Genomic DNA, 16,788 nt, shown 5'->3' with positions numbered 1-16,788 from the left:
CAAAAAAAAAATCTAATAGTTTCTTTTAACTTGTCTGTTCTGCCATCATTAATGCCTGAATTTCCCAAATATATTTCAATTTCAGTTCAGTCAGCTTTTGAATTAGAAATAACTCAGATTAATAAAAAAGCCCTGAAGCTGCAATTTGGAACTGAAACATAACCAGAAAAAGAATTCTGAATTTATAAGTAACTTATTTGAAATTTTTTTCCCTAACCCTTGAATCATGCTTTTCTAAATTTTCTGGTTCACAGTAGGCCAGTTCTGCATGTTGGCCTATACATTGTGTTAACTGTTATCATCTTTATTGTTCTCCTCAAATAAAACGTGCCTGTTAGTGTATCTGTGTAGAAGCGGGTAGGGGTGATATTAAAAATTCCTGGTCATTAGAATAGTGTAGTTCTGGTGACTGTCCGATCCAGAATGGATGCTGGCTGGACACCTGGACAGGCTGTTCCCAGTGTACCCACCTGCTGGATGTTAGCCTGGGCAAGGGAGGGGGCTAACAGCACTCAGAGGTAATTAGTTTTCTTGGTTACATCAAACATGATGATCTTGCAGTCGATATTTTCTGAGTTTTGTTCTGTTTTGTTTTTATAAGATTTATCCGCCACCTGAATTGCCAAGAGACTATCGACCAGTGCATTATTTCAGGCCTGTGGTAGCTGCAAGCTCAGAGAACTCCCACTTACTTCAGGTATTATCGGAGTCAGCTGGAAAGCCAATGCATGACCCAGGGACACACAGTAGGCACCAACTGAATGCCTCCAAGCGGGGGGAGTTGCTGGGAGAAACGCCTATTAAAGGTATGTGCCATGGAAAGATTAAAATCATTACATTTATAATAATCTGAGTTATCAAAATGGAAAGTTGTTTTCCTATTGAAATTTTTATACATGATTTCATATTCCCAAACCGTGGGAATAAAAGTGTGGACAGCACAGATAACAGTGTTCACATCCTTTACTTCTTAAGACTTGTTTTCCCATGATCAGTTGGGTTGTGTCATTAAAATCACAATGTTTGTCTTAAATTTGGCAGTTTTAGACTTTTCATAATTGTCCAGGAGTGTGGTGAACACCAGGCACCTGAGTGCCTTCACTTTCTCTGCACAGCCTGGGAACGTGTGATTTTTTTTTCTAAGGGAAAAAGAGTACTGTGGTTCTTTTCCTGAAAGCCTGAGAGGAAGGAGTGTGTCTGAAAGCGGGCAGATGGGGAGAGTCCCCTCTGGGCTGGAGCAGGAAGACTCTGAGAGGCAAACTGGCGCTCTCAGCTGTAATAGGCCCAAACGGAACGCCTGGTTCCCGTAGGAATCCTAATTCTGAGCTCCTCACCTTCGCTTTCCCCTCCCCTGCGCAGTCCCTCAGCAAGTGCTCTCACGCTCCCCGCAGTATGCGTGGGGAGTCCGTCCACGGTCTGCACTGCCGCTGCTTCCGCCCTGGGCTGAGCGCCCGTCTTCTCTCACCTGGACCATTGCAGCAGCCTCCTTACTGGTCACCCTGTTTCTCCTCCGCAGTCCTTTCTCCTCGACAGCAGCTAGGTGAAGCAAATTTTATCACTACCCCCTGAAGACGCTCCAGTACTTCTCACACTGAAGGAGGATCCAGACTCCCCCAAGGCCCTGTGGATCCAGCCCTGCCTGCCTTTCCAGCCGAATCTTATACCACTTTCCCTTAACCCCTGTGGTCTCGGCTCAGGATCCTCCTTTCTGCCGTCGGAACCTGCCAACCGTGATGCTGCCTCGGGACCTTCATGTTTGCTGTTTCCTCTGCCTCTGCTCTTCCCTCGTACTTTGGCTCCTTTTTACTTAGAACTTATCTCAAATATTATCTCCTCAGAGGGCCCTTCCAGGCCTTCCCTGCCCGCCGTATAAGCTGGTTCCCTATTCCTCCACCCCCGCCACCAGCCGTCTCATCTGTCACCCTGTTATTTTCACTGTTCTCCTCTCAGGGCCATCTCTGGTGTTGACTTTTGGCTTTAACGTCCGTCCCCCTCACTAGTGAGAGCAGGACCTTGTCTGTGTGGTTCTTCCAGGCCCAGGCCAGTCCCTGGCACAGAGTGGGTACTTAGCAAGCGTTTGTGACACACCTGAGTGCTTGATGGGCAGCTGTGTCTGAACCAGGGCTTGTGCTGGGCAGGACTGTGGAGATGGTGCTACCACAGGCTGGAGGTCCAGAGTTTGGGAAATCTGCTTCCTCGTTCTCGGACCACTTGCTGGCCTAATGAATGTCCATGTATTAATCTCCACTTTTGCCAACTGTAAAATAGGAATCTCATTATTTTATTACTGTCTGGGTCACAGGGATGTGAATACAGATGAAACACTAAATGTAAAATACTTATTTCCAATTATGTGTTTGTGATATTGAAAATGTCTATAGAGAGAAATGTTAATATAGTTGTCTTAAGATACTTTTCATCACTATTATTGTTTTTCTTTAGGGTCAGCTACTTCAGTGTTAGAATTTCTGTCGCAAAAAGATAAAGAGAGAATCAAAGAAATGAAGCAGGCAACTGACCTTAAAGCAGCCCAGGTCAAGGCCAGGAGTCTGGCCCAGCACGCCTCAGGCAGCAGAGCCCAGCCCTTGCCTGCAGACGTTGGACACTGCTCTTGGCACGTGGCGTTGAGCGGTGGGACAGCCACCACAAGAGCCAGCAGCTTCAAACCTTTTGCAAAAGATCCAGAAAAGCAAAAACGATATGAAGAGTTTTTAGTAAATATGAAACGGGGTCGTAAAGGTGGGTGCTGGGCCTGGGTCTCCCGCTTCTCAGCCAGGGGTAGCATTCTGGCTCTTCTGGCCCTTGTCCCAGACTGAAAGTTGACAGATCCTGTTCTGCCAGTGTTTGCTTTTCCTACTGCAAACAGGGCAAAGATTTCAGTCCCTAGCTCTTGACCTTAGAAAACAAGAACAATTAGATTATGTTTCTCTATATCTCATGTCCCAGACATAGCTGTTTAAGCAGAGAACATGCCTTGGCAGTGGCTGATGCTAAATTACAGGCCATTTACTGTTTGCAAGGGCTTGACTTCTGTTAGTGTTGCATCTCACACTGAGAGAACAAGATCGGCTCCCACTTTATCTTAAGATCCCAACCGTCCAGCCCTAAATCGTAGTCTAAAATTTGACTTAAAAAGATAGTTGGCTGGTGAACCATTGCATGGGGGCAAAAATCACTCTCTGATCTGTGCAGTAAACATGACAAGCGTGAGGAGAGGGCTTGCTGTTAGACGCAGTAGTCCTTGTGAGGGGTCGTCAGCAAATTAGACAGATTGGTTTTCAGGAGCAGATCTTCGTCTACTGTGCCTTCACTTCCTACCAAGAGCCCACACTCCTGTTGTTCGTTAAATTAAAAAAAGGTTAGAGAAAGCACTACTTTTCTGCCAAGACTTTTAATATAGTTGGGATGAACTTATTACTGTTTGGGAGTGGTGACAAGTTCCTTGTTTGAAGATGTAACTAAGCGTTAATCCCCCAATGTTTTTCTCTGCTATATGTGGTAGACAGAATTCAATCTAAGCACTATTTTGAGGGAGAGAGCAATGTTACCTGCGAAGGACCTCCTCCCGCTGCTCTCAAAAACCGGAATGAGGATTTGTGTCTCTTCTGGTGAAATCTGCAGGGGTAAAGTGGTGCCCTCCAGGTGTTCTCCTTCAAGCCCCATGCTTTTCCTAGGAGTGAAGCGGTTTCTTGTTCTCTGTACCGTAGATGCTCTGGAACAATGTCTGGATCCCAGTATGACGGAGTGGGAGCGAGGCCGGGAGCGGGATGAGTTTTCCCGGGCAGCCCTGCTGTACGTGTCTTCCCACTCGACCTTGTCCTCCAGGTTCACTCATGCCAAGGAGGAGGACGATTCAGATCAGGTGGAAGTCCCTCGAGACCAAGAGGTCTGTCTCCATCGTGTCCCTACCTGGTGAATTTTAAAATTAAAAGATAGTATAGCCAAATATGTTAAATCCCTCAGTGAAGAGGTTAAATTACACATGACATTATAGAATAAGAACTCATTTTATGCTTTTAGCTTCCAGTGTACTTGAGCAAAAATGTTGCAGCATAAGCTGTTTTGTAATTTTGGGAGATTGCTTGAAAACTTTAAGATGGGAGTGCGGTCAGGTCACCTATGTGACCACTTGATGAAACAGAATGAATGTCTTTTCCCAGAATGATGTCAGTGACAAGCAGTCGGCTGTGAAGATGAAGATGTTCGGGACGCTCACCCGAGACACGTTTGAGTGGCACCCTGACAAGCTTCTGTGTAAGAGGTTTAATGTCCCTGACCCTTATCCAGAGTAAGTTGGATAAGCCCGTCCTTGCGTCAGTACTTATTCTGCCATTTTAAAGCTAACTTTTTCCCTCACACACTCATGTCAATTCCCTTTTTCTAGATGAACTTACTTGTAAATGCTTAGAGTTACACATTTTGCAGATTTACTTTAACTTCTATTAATTTGTTACTAAAAAAATAAACATCTAGATAGCAAACTTTACTCCATGTTGAAGATATGAAACTCAGATATGTCAAGGTACAGCGACCTAATGCCTGTCTAGCTTGCCCCCTTTTTCATCATGCACATATAGTTTACATTTAAAATGTGACTGTGTTTTTTATTTCTTTATAAAAGTTCAGCACCTTCTTATTTGATTTAAACATTGCAAGAAAGCATATGGAGTTGAATCAGAGAGTTTGTCAGAAAATTTAGGTATGTTTTTAGCAGTGGAACTTTTCCTTAGTGGAAATCCATTTTCAAGTTAAGTTCTAACTCTTACTATAGTAAGAAAAAACTCATGGGTCGTAAAGTCCGCCATTCTAAATGTTTAAACTGCTCTGAGAAGCGAAAACAACTTAGGGGGCGTTCTTATCCAAGTTGAAGAGCTACTGGTGAAAAATGCGAGATGGAAAACTTCACAGGAATTTGGATTTGATCCTCACAGTTGTTCTTAAAATGATATTTATGTGTTTTTTCCAACTCCCAGTTCAACTTTAGTTGGCTTACCAAGAGTGAAACGTGACAAATACTCAGTCTTCAACTTTCTGACGCTGCAAGAGACAGCTTCCTTGCCTCCAGCTCAAGGATCAAGTGAAAAAGTACCACAGCCCCGAGCTCCCGACAGTGAGTAGGGCTCCCTCAGCTCCCTGTGCTGACTGTGGTCTCAGCCCCTAGCCTGTTGGGAAGACAGAAGTAAAGGGTCATGTGTTGCTAAGGACACATGTAGTGTGACCTCTCCTTCATTAGGAGAATTGCTCATATGAAAACATTAGCTCATGTTGTAATCGTCCACGTGGGTACTGTTTGGGGTTGGGGCTCTGCCTCAGCACCTGCCACGTTCCCCACACCTTGCACAGCGCCTGGCCTGTGGTAGGTTCACTGATGTTCTTGAATGAATTAAAGAGCCATACTGGAGAGCTTGCCTTTTGCTTGCTAATTCTGATGTTATATCTGTGTGCTGCCTTTCAGAATCAAGAAAACCATCCAGATGGGATACATCTAAACAAGAAAAGAAGGAAGATTCCATTAGTGAATTTTTAAGTTTGGCTAGATCAAAAGTTGGTCCACCTAAACAAGAATCCAGTCTGTCAGTAAAAAAAGAGGAAGAGCATGTGACAGAATCACTCTCAGAGCAGGTATGTGGGGCTTCCGGATTCCCTTTGCCAGGCTGACCGCGGCCTTTCTCTATGGTGGTGCCTTCTCATTACTCCATAGTGGGCTCAGCACACTTTTTCTGTGAAGGGCCAGATATTAAATATTTTAGGCTTTGTGGGCCATAGAGTCTCTGTCATAACTGTTCAACCCTGCTCTTGAGGGTGGAAGAAGCCACAGACAATGTGAAAACAACTGAGTCCATCTATGTTCCAATAAAACTTTATTGACAAAAACAGGCAGAGGGCTGGATTTTGCCTGTGGGCTGTAGTTTGTGACACGTGCTCTACAGTCCAACAATTTCAAGCATAGCTTTAATCATTTGAGGAGTGGTTATAAACTCCTCTGCTTAGAATGGCTTTCAGTTAGCATCAACCATTGCAACAAAATTCAGTATAATTTTCCAAGTAACAAGTATTCTCTTTTATGTAGAATATAGAGAAAATATCCATTTTTTTATTACTGATTTAATAGTTAAAAGTTTAACTTAATAAAAAATTGGTTTTATTTCTAATAGCCTCATTTTAAAATTTTCATTTCACTTTTCAAATTAACCTACATTAAAATTGACTCCTTTTTTTTGATGTACAGTTCAATGAATTTTTACACATGTATAGATTCCTGTAACTACTACCCCAATCAGGATGCAGAATGGTACTATCAGCCCAAAAAACTCCCTGAGGCTGTCCTTTTGTAGTCATTCCCTCCCCTCACCCCAAACGTCTGTTGACCGTAGATCTCTTCTCTGTCTCTGTAGTTTTGCTCTTTCCAGAACGTTATGTTAATAGAATAAGACAATATACATAGACAGCCTTTGAGACCAGCTTCTTTCACTCAGCATCATACCTTTGAGATTCATCAGTGTTGTGCGTGTATCAATAGTTCATTCCTTTTTCTTGCTGAATAATATTTCATTGTGTGGGTGCGCTACAGTTTGTTGGTCCATTCACTATTCAAGGACGTGTGGGTTGTTTCCGGCTTTTGGCTGTCAGCTAGAGCTGCGGTCAACGTTCATGTGCGGGTTTTTGTGTGAACAGAAGTTTTCATTTCTCTAGGGCAAATACCTAGTAGTAGATTGCTGGGTAACATATATGTACATGTTTAACTTTATAAGAAACTGCTAAACTCTAATCCAAAGTGGTTTTTGCTTCGTGCATTTTGAAGCTTGCTTTTTTTTTTTATTTTTTTAATTTTTTTTTAAAGATTTTATTTTTTCCTTTTTCTCCCCAAAGCCCCCCAGTACATAGTTGTATATTCTTCGTTGTGGGTCCTTCTAGTTGTGGCATGTGGGATGCTGTCTCAGCGTGGTTTGATGAGCAGTGCCGTGTCCGCGCCCAGGATTCGAACCAACGAAACACTGGGCCGCCTGCAGTGGAGCGCGCGAACTTAACCACTTGGCCACGGGGCCAGCCCCCATTTTGAAGCTTTCTTGTTAGGTGCATATACATTTAGGATTATTATATATTTTTGTTGAATTGATACTTTTATCATTATGTAACGTCATTCTTTATCCCTGGTAATTAGCATAGTATGTATTTTTCCATCTTTTTACTCTTAACCAATCTATTTCATTATATTTAAAGTGGATTTTTTTATAAACAGCATGTCATTGTCATTGGGTCTTTCTTTACAAATGCATTTTGGTAACCTGTATGTTATAATTTGTGTGTTTTGATCATTTGTATTTAATGTAATTTGTTGGTATATTTAGATTTAGGTCTACAGTTTTAATATTTGTTTTCTGTCTGTTCCCACTCTTTTTTGTTCCTCTTTCCCCCTTTCTGCCTTCTTTTGTATTACTTGAGTAATGTTTAGTATTCCATTGTAATTTATCTATTAAATTTATTTTTACTGTATATATTTTTTATCGATTGCTCTGGGGATTACGGTATACATACTTATCTTTGCACGGTCTACTTAGAATTGATATTTTATGACTTCAGTTAGAATGTGGAAACCTTACCACTGTGTAGGTCTGTTGCCTCTCCCCACAGATGTTGTCTTATGTATTACATGTACGTGCACTGGAAACCTCGTCAGACAGTGTTTTATTGTGTTTGCCTTCAAGGTTAGACCTATTTTAGGAACGGATGAGGAGATAGTAGTGTGTTTTACTCACTCGGATGTCTACCGTTGCAGCTGCTCTTTCTCCATCCCTGAAGTTCCAGTTGTCACTCTCCTCTCGTTTCCTTCTGTCGAGGGACTTCCTTCGGTGTTTCTTTCAGAGTACTTCCACTGCTTCTCTTAAGTTTCCTTCATCTGAGAAGGTCCTGTATTTCATCTGCACTCCTGAAGGATGTTTTGCAGGCTATAGAATTCTGGGTCAACAGTTCTTTTCTTTAGCTGTTTAAAAATGTTGTGCCCTTTCCTTCTGACCTTCCTGGTTTCTGATGAGAACTCTGCATTCATTCAGATCATTGTTCCTCTCCTGATAATGACATGCTTTTCCTCTGGCTGCTTTCAGGATTTTCACTTTGTCTTTGGTTTTTAGCTGTTGATTATGATGTGTCTAGGCATGGATTTCTATGAGATTATTTTGTTTGGGGTTTGCTGAGCTTCTTGAATCTTTAATTTTATCTTTCACCAAGTTTGAGACATTTTCAGCCATTATTTTTTCTGCACCACATTCTCACTCCTCTCCTGGGATTCTGATGACCTCACTGTTGTGATCTTGTCCCACAGGTCTTCCTTTTTTCAATCTTTTTTGTTTCTTTGTTGTTCAAATCAGATAATCTCTATTGATCTGTCTTCAAGTTCACTGACTCTTTCCTCTGTCATCTCCATTCTGTTATTGATTTTTTTACTTTAGTTATTGTATTTTTCATTTCTAAAATTCCCATTTTTTTTTTTTCTATCTTTTATTTCTTTACTGAGACCTTTTTATCTTTCCATTTGTTTGCCCTTATTCTTGGAGGATGGTTATAATAGTTGCTTTAAAGTCTGTCTCATAATTCCAACATTTTCGTCATTTTGGGTTGTCACCTCTTGATTGTTGTTTGCAAGTTGAGATTTTCCTGGTTGTTTGTATACCAAGTAATTTTGGATTGCATTCTGGACGTTTTGAAGATTATGTTAGAGACCCTGGGTCTTGTTTAAATTCTAAAGAGAATGTTGATTTTTTATTCTGCTTTATGAGACAATCAGCCTAATTAGGTTCAGGCTGCAAGTTCCATCTTGTCTTCTGTGGGCTGTGGTTCAAATGTCATTCCGTTTTTCAGAGCCATTGTAGCACTATTCATAGTCCTTATTATAGTACTATTTTTAGTACTTTCCTGCATGTGTACTTCCCAGCGGCTGATCTGGGACCCGGCTGGTATTTCCTCCCATAGTTCTGTTATAAAGCCTTTGGTTTGCTGTTTAGAGTCAGATCCATGCATGCCTAGCTCAGAGGTGAGGCAGAAGTTCACAGACCACTCTACAGGATCACCCTCTTGAGCTCTTCCTCTTCATGGTCTTCCTGGCGCTTCCTGACTCGGGGCCCCCTTCACACCTTCCACTCAGGAAGCGGGGCGTCAGTCTCCCTGCACTGTCTTGCACTGCCAGTGACTTTATCTGTGGCTGGAGTCAAGTGGCAGGAGGGCAGGAGGGGGACAAAAGCAGCGGGATTCCATCTGACTGTTGGGACCACAGCTCCTGCGGTCAGAGAAAAGGGCTCCCCTCCTTCAGAGTTGTAGGCACCTGCCTGGCAGCTGCTGCCACTGCGGGCATGACCGTGGGTTTGGAACCTCTGCGTTGGGTTTTCACTGTTACTTTTTCATGGCATAAGCTCTCCTCGGGGATTCTGGTTCTGTGATATGGTCGTTAAATTAGAAAGCCTTCTAGGTTTGCTCAGAAATCATGTTGAGATAGCATTTAGATAGTTTTTCCTGGAAAAAGTCGTGGTTCTTGCTGATTCCGTTTTTAGCCATGTGACCTTAGGAGGGTCTCTTCCCCTCCCTGGGTTACTTAGTTTCTTTCTTGGACAACTTTCTGAGTCAGCACGACTGTGAACAGGCACACCTTTTGGTGAAGGCGGGGTTGCGGGAGAGCTTTGTAGATATCGATGCATGTTTGGTGTGTGTTGTTGCTGTTCTTTAATTCCAGTACAGCTCCTATTTTATTCCAGAAAAAAATAAAAACAAAAAGGTTAGTTCCTGTTGCTATCTAAGAATTGAAAATCTCATGTACTTATGACAGTTCTGCCTGTACATTTAATAATATAGGTACCATTAAAGGCCAGAGATGCCTGTGAACACAGATGTCAGCCAGCTGTCATTCAGTGTATGGTCCATGCATGTGACATTGGTGTCTGTGGTTTGCCATAAAGATTCAGATTCATGACTTTTCTAGGAGATTGTTGCCATGGTTTCCTGTGCTTCACTGTCAGGCTCTCTCTCTTGACTTTTTGTATGATTTTTAAAAATTTTAAACAATCTCAAAAGTTTAAATACGGTATAGATAGTTTTTTTTCTGAACCACTTGAGCATAGGTTGCCAACCAGATGCCCCATCACCCCTGTGTGTCCTTCAGAGAAGGACATTCTCCTATGTAATCACAGTACTTCTATCAAAATCAGGAAGTTAACATTGATGTATTACTACCATCTAACCCTCACACCTGTTCAAGCTCCACCAGTTGTCCTAATAATGTCTTTTATAGCAATAAGGATGCAGCTCAGCATCACAGGTTGCGTTTAGCTGTCACGTCTCTTTAGTCTCCCTCAATCTGGAACGGTTCCTCAGCCTTTCCTCGACTTATGATCTTGACACTTTTGAAGATTACAAGTCACTGTTTTATGGAATGTCCCTCAGTTTGGGCTTGTCTGATGTTTCCTCAGGATTAGATCCAGGTTCTGCATCTTTGGCAGGAGTCCCTCAGAAGGGATACTGCTGTGCTCTCATTGCATCCATATCAGGTGGTGCATGATGTCAGTTTGTCCCATTACTGATCTTCACTTTGATCACTTGAGTAAGGTGCTGTCTGCTAGGTGTTTTCACTGTAAAGTGAGTCTTTTCCCCTTTGCAGTTAGTAAGTACTTTTATTTATTCTTTTCTTATTAATGTTTACTTTATTATTATTATTATTTTTTTTGCTGAGGAAGATTGACCCTGAGCTAACATCTGTGCCAGTCTTCCTCTAGTTTGTATGTGGGTCGCCACCACAGCATGGCCGCAGACAAGTGGGGTAGGTCCATGCCCAGGGACCAAACCTAGGCTGCAGAAGTGGAACATGCCAAACTTACACTAGGCCACAGGGCCGGCCCCTTAATTATTTTCAATAAGTATTTAGGAGCTTTGAAATATGTAAATACCCCCTTCCTCATGAAACTACTTCTTTATATCACTGTGGACCCGTGGTTTCCTATTTTATCCAAAGGGATAAATGTAGTACTACCACTATTTATTTTAATGCGTCAGTTCTCCTGGTTTGGCTGGTTGGAGCCCTTTCCTGTTGGCTTCTGTGTCGTTTTGATAGGTCCCTCTTACTCTCTGAGCATGTCCCTCCTTTCTGGGTACAGTAAGATGTTCTGGGCTCATCTTTTTATTTCTCAGCCCCAGCTCTAGAATCAGCCCTTACTCCAAAGTGCCCTGGTTATTTTTAGTGGGGAATGGTATAATTTTCTTTTTAAATTTTTTTCCACGAGAAGAGTTTACTTTAAAACTACAAACTCCACTATGTTGTACCAGTTTTCCTCCTGTGGGTGTTTGAAACTCTGCTCCAGAAACTGGAGGTGGCATGGTCCAGGGGCGTGACCACTGGCGGAGAGTGCGGAGCGCTGGCAGGGACCAAGTGTGCGTCACTGACAGAGCCTCTAGGCTCGCTGACTGGGTTATTCAGTGGTAAAAGGGAAGGACTGAAGTGGATTCTGACGGAGGCTGGTCCTGGAGCTCTCCTGGATCGCTTGCACCAGAGATCACCCCATGTCCGTCTGGGGATGAGCTGTTGGAGGGCGGGAGCCATGTCTGCTTCATCCCTTTGCTCCTTGTTTACTGAGCTGAGTGTGCACAAACCTACTGCCTTTGTTTGGCTGATCTCAGTGTCCATACCTGGGCTGCTTTTAGGAAGAGTGATGTGTAATTGCAAAGGCAAGTTCCGTAACCATTTTATCTGCGTGTGCTGGCTCCCTCCCCGTTGTGCCGAGGGCCCCCAGCTTTCTTCTCATCATTTTCATATGAGTAAGGTGTCTCCCTCACCTTCAACATTGGACCTCGGTGGCTCAGATAGACTCTTGCAAATAGGACAGAGGCACTGCTCGTCCCTCCTGCAGTTTTCTGGGTCCTTTGCAATTCTGACTAGTGACCTCTCTCTGTGAGAGGCTTCAGCCGCTTCTACCAGTTGGCATGTTCTGCTGAAACACACTCTCGTTGTTGACTCAGAAACACCACAAAAATTACTGCCATGTGAGAGATCCATGTTGAGTTAGGCAGTGGGTGGGTGTGGAGACCCATGTACATGAGCAGAAACACAAATATGTGCGTGTGCATGTGTGTGTGCATGCGTGTGCGTGTGTTCTAGAGTGCTGGGCTCCTTTGACCCTTGCTTCTTCATTCCTGACTCTTATTTCACTGTTAATACAGATGGTAAACAAAGAAGTGGATTCACAGCCTGAGGGAGAAGGTAGCCGCCCATCCATGGACCTATTCAAGGCCATCTTTGCCAGCTCCTCTGATGAAAAGTCCTCGTCCTCCGAGGATGAGCAAGGTGACAGCGAGGACGATCAGGCGGGTGTCAGGGAGGCTGACTTCAAAAGTTCCCAAGAGACTGACTTGGTGGAAACATCATCTGCGGCACACGGTATGTCAACATTTCAGACTTTGGGATCCAAAGAAGAAAATGATGGTGTCTCTAGAGAAGCTGCTTCTTTGTTTACCGTGCAATTTTAAACCAGGGTAATTAGCAATTGATGTTTTTTCATCTTATATTTTTAATTTGAGGTGGAGCTGAGTTCTGTTTTTCATTTCTGGTATAAATCTCTAGTATATTTTTTGGATAGCTGTGTTTGATAATTCTCATTTTCCTACTTATTCTAGTTGAGAAGAATTAAAGCATAGTAAAGCCCTCATTTGAAAGACAGCTTTTTGTTTTAGCTTGGTCACTGAGATGCTAGGATTGCGGAGAACGTTGGGTCATGACACACCCTGGGCCCGCCCTGCCTGCCTCTCTTGGGCAGAGTGGATGCTCCGGCTCAGCCATCAGATGAGTGCTGCCTGGCGCCTAGTAGCCCTTGGGAGATGGTTAGTAGCCATCTACTGTGAGTTAACGCTTGGTTAGTAGCCTGTCCTGCTTGTTCCGTTTACTGCAGCCAGGAGTTTTGGTGCAGGAAAGGAGGCCATCTGGCGCTTGCAAGAGTGGGAGACTTTTCCCATGCTTGATGGGTGGACAAAATTTCCCATCTCAGTCTTAGCGTGTTCTGCCTGCCCCTGTCAGTCTGTGGTGGACTTGGGTATAATTTTTGAGGGCCTTTAAGCAAAAAGTTACATGGAGGTATAAAATATTGTTTGTTCTTAGGTGATTGCAAATGTCAGCCTATTTCTTATTTCTGTGGGAAAAAAGCAACGTATTTTTTATTATAAAGTCATATATACTTGAATTTTAAAGTTTAAAAATATAGAAATGTAAAAAGCTTAAATACCTTGGAATCCCACTTCCCGCAGATAACCACCATTAACACTTTGATACATATTTTTCCACACTTTTCCCATTTTTATCTCTTCTGTCTGAAAACGTAGTAATCTCTTTAAACAAGATTATTAATGTGACCATGATAACTTGTTTATTTTCAGTTTTTCTCCTCTTTGATAATTTGATTGAAATTCAGCTTTTTGAGCTGGGACATAGTCGTATATCCCTGTTTGTTTGTAAGTTTTTATTCTTCTCACATGGCCCTTCGTTGAGGACATCTTTCAACCCTCAGGTCTCAGGGGATCCAGAGTGTATGCTGTACACACCCCTGTGTTACAGCCACTGGTGCACTTGGCTGCAGGTGCCCTTGTGTGACTGGCTTCCCAGCTCAGATGTCTGTGGGGTTGGAGGTCAGGTCTGCGTGTTCACTGTGTGTCCCCAGCACCTGGCGTGAGCTGGTTTAAACAAAGTGGTGAAGAAAAGCACATGTTATCTGGTGGCAACAGACATTAATTAAAGACTCAACCCATTAATAATTGGCAAGTTATGAAATTAATACCTTGGTGTTTTTCAGATAGCAAGCTGCCACCCCAGGACCCTGCACCTTCCTTCCCGATACAAAAGATGCAGATAGATCAAAGAGAAGTGTTCGGCCCGCGGCTGCCACCTGTCTTCTGCCCCAGTGAGCGGAGAACTCCTTGGTTCACCTGTTTGCATTGGCACCACTGTCTCCCCTGAGCTATGACAACTCCAGCCATGTCCTTACATCCAGCCATCTAATCCAACACCAGGCCCACCAGATAGACACATTTATTTCTCATTTATCTGTTCTCAGCCACATTTTGAAACTCGTTACTTCCACCTAGTGCCTAAATGATAGTTGTTGCTTTACAGCTTCAGAGACCTTTAAACCTTTTTTTAAACTTTCAGATACTTAAGCTAGAGTCCTAAGTGTCTCAAATGTTGCCAGTTACAGAAATAAAAAAGTAAAAATCCAGGACACAAGGATGGGAGGACACAAACATTGCAGGAAGAAGGATATTCTGAGACTTGTTCATGCTTTGGCTAATGTTGCAAACCAAATAAAACTAATCCTTTCAGAAGTGAATACAGCCCATCCTCCTCCCCGTATCTGTTAACTGCCTCTGTTCAGTGGCATCTGAAAGTGACATCTCTCGTGAAAATGTGTAGGCTGGTTTATCGTGTCTTTGAAGGCTGGGTTGACAAGTCTCTGATCACATGGCCCAGGTATATAAATAACATATAATTCTGTCATCTGCTTTATAGTTTCCTATAGTTCCCACATATAAATACTGGTTTGGATAATTAACCCAGCTTTCAAAGAGATGATAAAAAGCAGAGAGGAGTAAAAGTGTGAAGTTTGGGGGGGAAAAAAAAGCAGTGAATGTATTTCTTACTGGCTTTAGTTATTCAGATCTTTAGCTTAAAATGTGTGTCAGCACTTGAAAGCTGTGTTACTTATGCCTGTTTCCCAGACCATCCTTGATATTCTTGTTTTAATTAATAGCTTAATCTGGTTTATAGGTTACTGAGGGGAGATGGTTGTCCAAAAACCAGCATTTAAAAAAAGAAGTCTCGGGAGGTCAAAGTTTGAAATTTCTGAACAAACTATAAGACTAGAAAATTGCAGGCACCTGTTAACTGGGTTTGGAAAATATCCACACTTCTGAAACACCTTGGGACTTTTCTTTAGGTGGAAAAAGTTGAATTAACGATTTACACTGCTTCTACTATTATGAATTTTTACTAGTTTGGGTACCTGGATATTAATAACATTTCAGTCAGAATTTAGGGGTTTAGGTGCATATAACTTGTTTGGTCATTTTTAATGATTACATACATTATGTTATTTTGATGCTAATTTTTTGGTGTTTCCACTAATATGACAAATTCATAGAAAATGTGCTTTTGTAAAGGGAGGATGATGTGAGAGAAACTGACATTTCTGTGCCAGATTCTGGCCTATGGGATTCATGTGCACGGCCCCCCTAATCCTCTCTCTGTCCCTAAGAGGATGGGCTTCCTTTTATTTCAGTTTATGGATGGGGAATCAGAGACTTTAAGAGGGTAAGCAGCGGCTGTCAGGGCTGGCGACAGGCCGAGGTTCAGACGCTGGTCTGTCTCTGAGTTCACCTGGGGATCTTAAGTTACAAAAGGCTTGTGGGCCTTCTGGTCTGACTTCACCTTCATCTGACGTCATCTGGCGATAAGGCCATGGCAGGAGACTGGTTGGATCACACAGTTCTTACGTTGAGGTTTCTGGCAGTTTCTAAATATAGAGCGACGGATGAATTAATCTTAATCCGTTTGTTTATCAGTGAGGCAGGGCAGGAGTTCTGCCTTAATGTCAAACATTCCATCTAAGTCAGGCTCCTAACTCAACAATTTCACCTTTATTTTCCCCTGTGGTTCATGTGCTTATTACATTTGTGCTTCAGATGCTCGTCAGAAACTTGAAACACCTCAAAAAGAGAAACATAAAAAGAACAAAGAAAAACACAAGACCAAGAAAGAGCACAGACGGAGGAAAGAGAAGGTAACTTCTGGGTGTCCTTGGATCAGTGTGCGGGTCCGATGGTCCTGCTTCTGCCGTCCAGACGAGCATGACGGGCGTGACACAAGAAGCCAGTCGAAGGGAACATTTGGTGGCCAAGATTGGGGCGCACAGGTCTCCCTGTTCCTTGACAGAAATGTTGACATTCAGTGTAAACCCTCGATTTTCAGAAACTGGTTTTTTTTCCAGACAGAATATTTTAATTTATTGTTATAGTTTAAATAAACATTTTTTATTTGTGAACATTAAAAAGTAGGAAAAAAGAACATTTAAATATCCTAGAGTAATGGTTGAATATTAAATAGGAAAAGAGTATTAATTGATTATTCATTCAGTATTAAATGAAGATATTCTTTTGAACATTTCACAATGACTTTATCTTCATTACAAATGGAGACTGGTCCATAGCTTGCTATTTGAAGTAAAGGGATCTTGAAGAAGGAGTAGTGTGTGCTTTTGCCCTTGACATCCCTTTTCCCCTCATCCATGTCTTCTTTTCAGTGATTGCATGGGCTTTTAATTTGAACAATGTTAGTATTGGGTACCAAAGGGGTCTGAGCAGTAGTAGAATTGATTAGAAATAGCTCCATCATTGGTTACCAGACAAAACGATTCCTGAGCATGGAAGATGTTGAAAGTTCTCTTGTAGTAAAAGGAAAAAAATTGGTGCTGACAGGTTTGAAAATCAATTCATTTGTCTCCTACCAGTGTATCTGCTTTTCTCTGACCTTCTGCCAGTTTCTTCTTTGTGCTTTTCCAGGGTGCTTGCCATCCTGATGCATAGTTCATTGCACAGGCCTAACAAAATGGACCAGTGAGGTTCATAGGAGGTGGCAGGAGTCACCTTGGATAAGATGAGGGCTAAGTGTCAGGATGGTGTCCTGCCTATGTCTGCTTGGTTCTGCTGTGTCTGTCACTAGAGGATCAATTCTGTGAATGTGTATATGTAGGATCTGCTCTGTGAGTGTGTGCA

The 16,788-nt window shown here is 42.5% G+C and overlaps 1 protein-coding gene across 1 annotated transcript in view; it reads left to right on the top strand.

Moving 5' to 3' along the window:
- Positions 1 to 16,788, top strand: part of GPATCH1 (G-patch domain containing 1) — a 38,455-nt gene that overhangs the window by 17,190 nt on the left and 4,477 nt on the right. The window contains exons 10-18 of the mRNA XM_046683420.1: positions 602 to 806; positions 2,443 to 2,739; positions 3,708 to 3,886; positions 4,161 to 4,288; positions 4,974 to 5,110; positions 5,456 to 5,622; positions 12,196 to 12,412; positions 13,815 to 13,922; positions 15,700 to 15,797. Coding sequence (XP_046539376.1) covers positions 602 to 806; positions 2,443 to 2,739; positions 3,708 to 3,886; positions 4,161 to 4,288; positions 4,974 to 5,110; positions 5,456 to 5,622; positions 12,196 to 12,412; positions 13,815 to 13,922; positions 15,700 to 15,797 — 1,536 coding nt within the window. The remainder of the gene's footprint in view (positions 1 to 601; positions 807 to 2,442; positions 2,740 to 3,707; positions 3,887 to 4,160; positions 4,289 to 4,973; positions 5,111 to 5,455; positions 5,623 to 12,195; positions 12,413 to 13,814; positions 13,923 to 15,699; positions 15,798 to 16,788) is intronic.

This window comes from Equus quagga, chromosome 13 (assembly GCF_021613505.1).
Source record: "Equus quagga isolate Etosha38 chromosome 13, UCLA_HA_Equagga_1.0, whole genome shotgun sequence".
In the NCBI taxonomy this organism is placed as follows: Eukaryota; Metazoa; Chordata; class Mammalia; order Perissodactyla; family Equidae; genus Equus; species Equus quagga.
The sequence above is the reverse complement of the archived record's forward strand: the minus strand, read 5'-3'. Positions and strand labels throughout refer to the sequence as shown.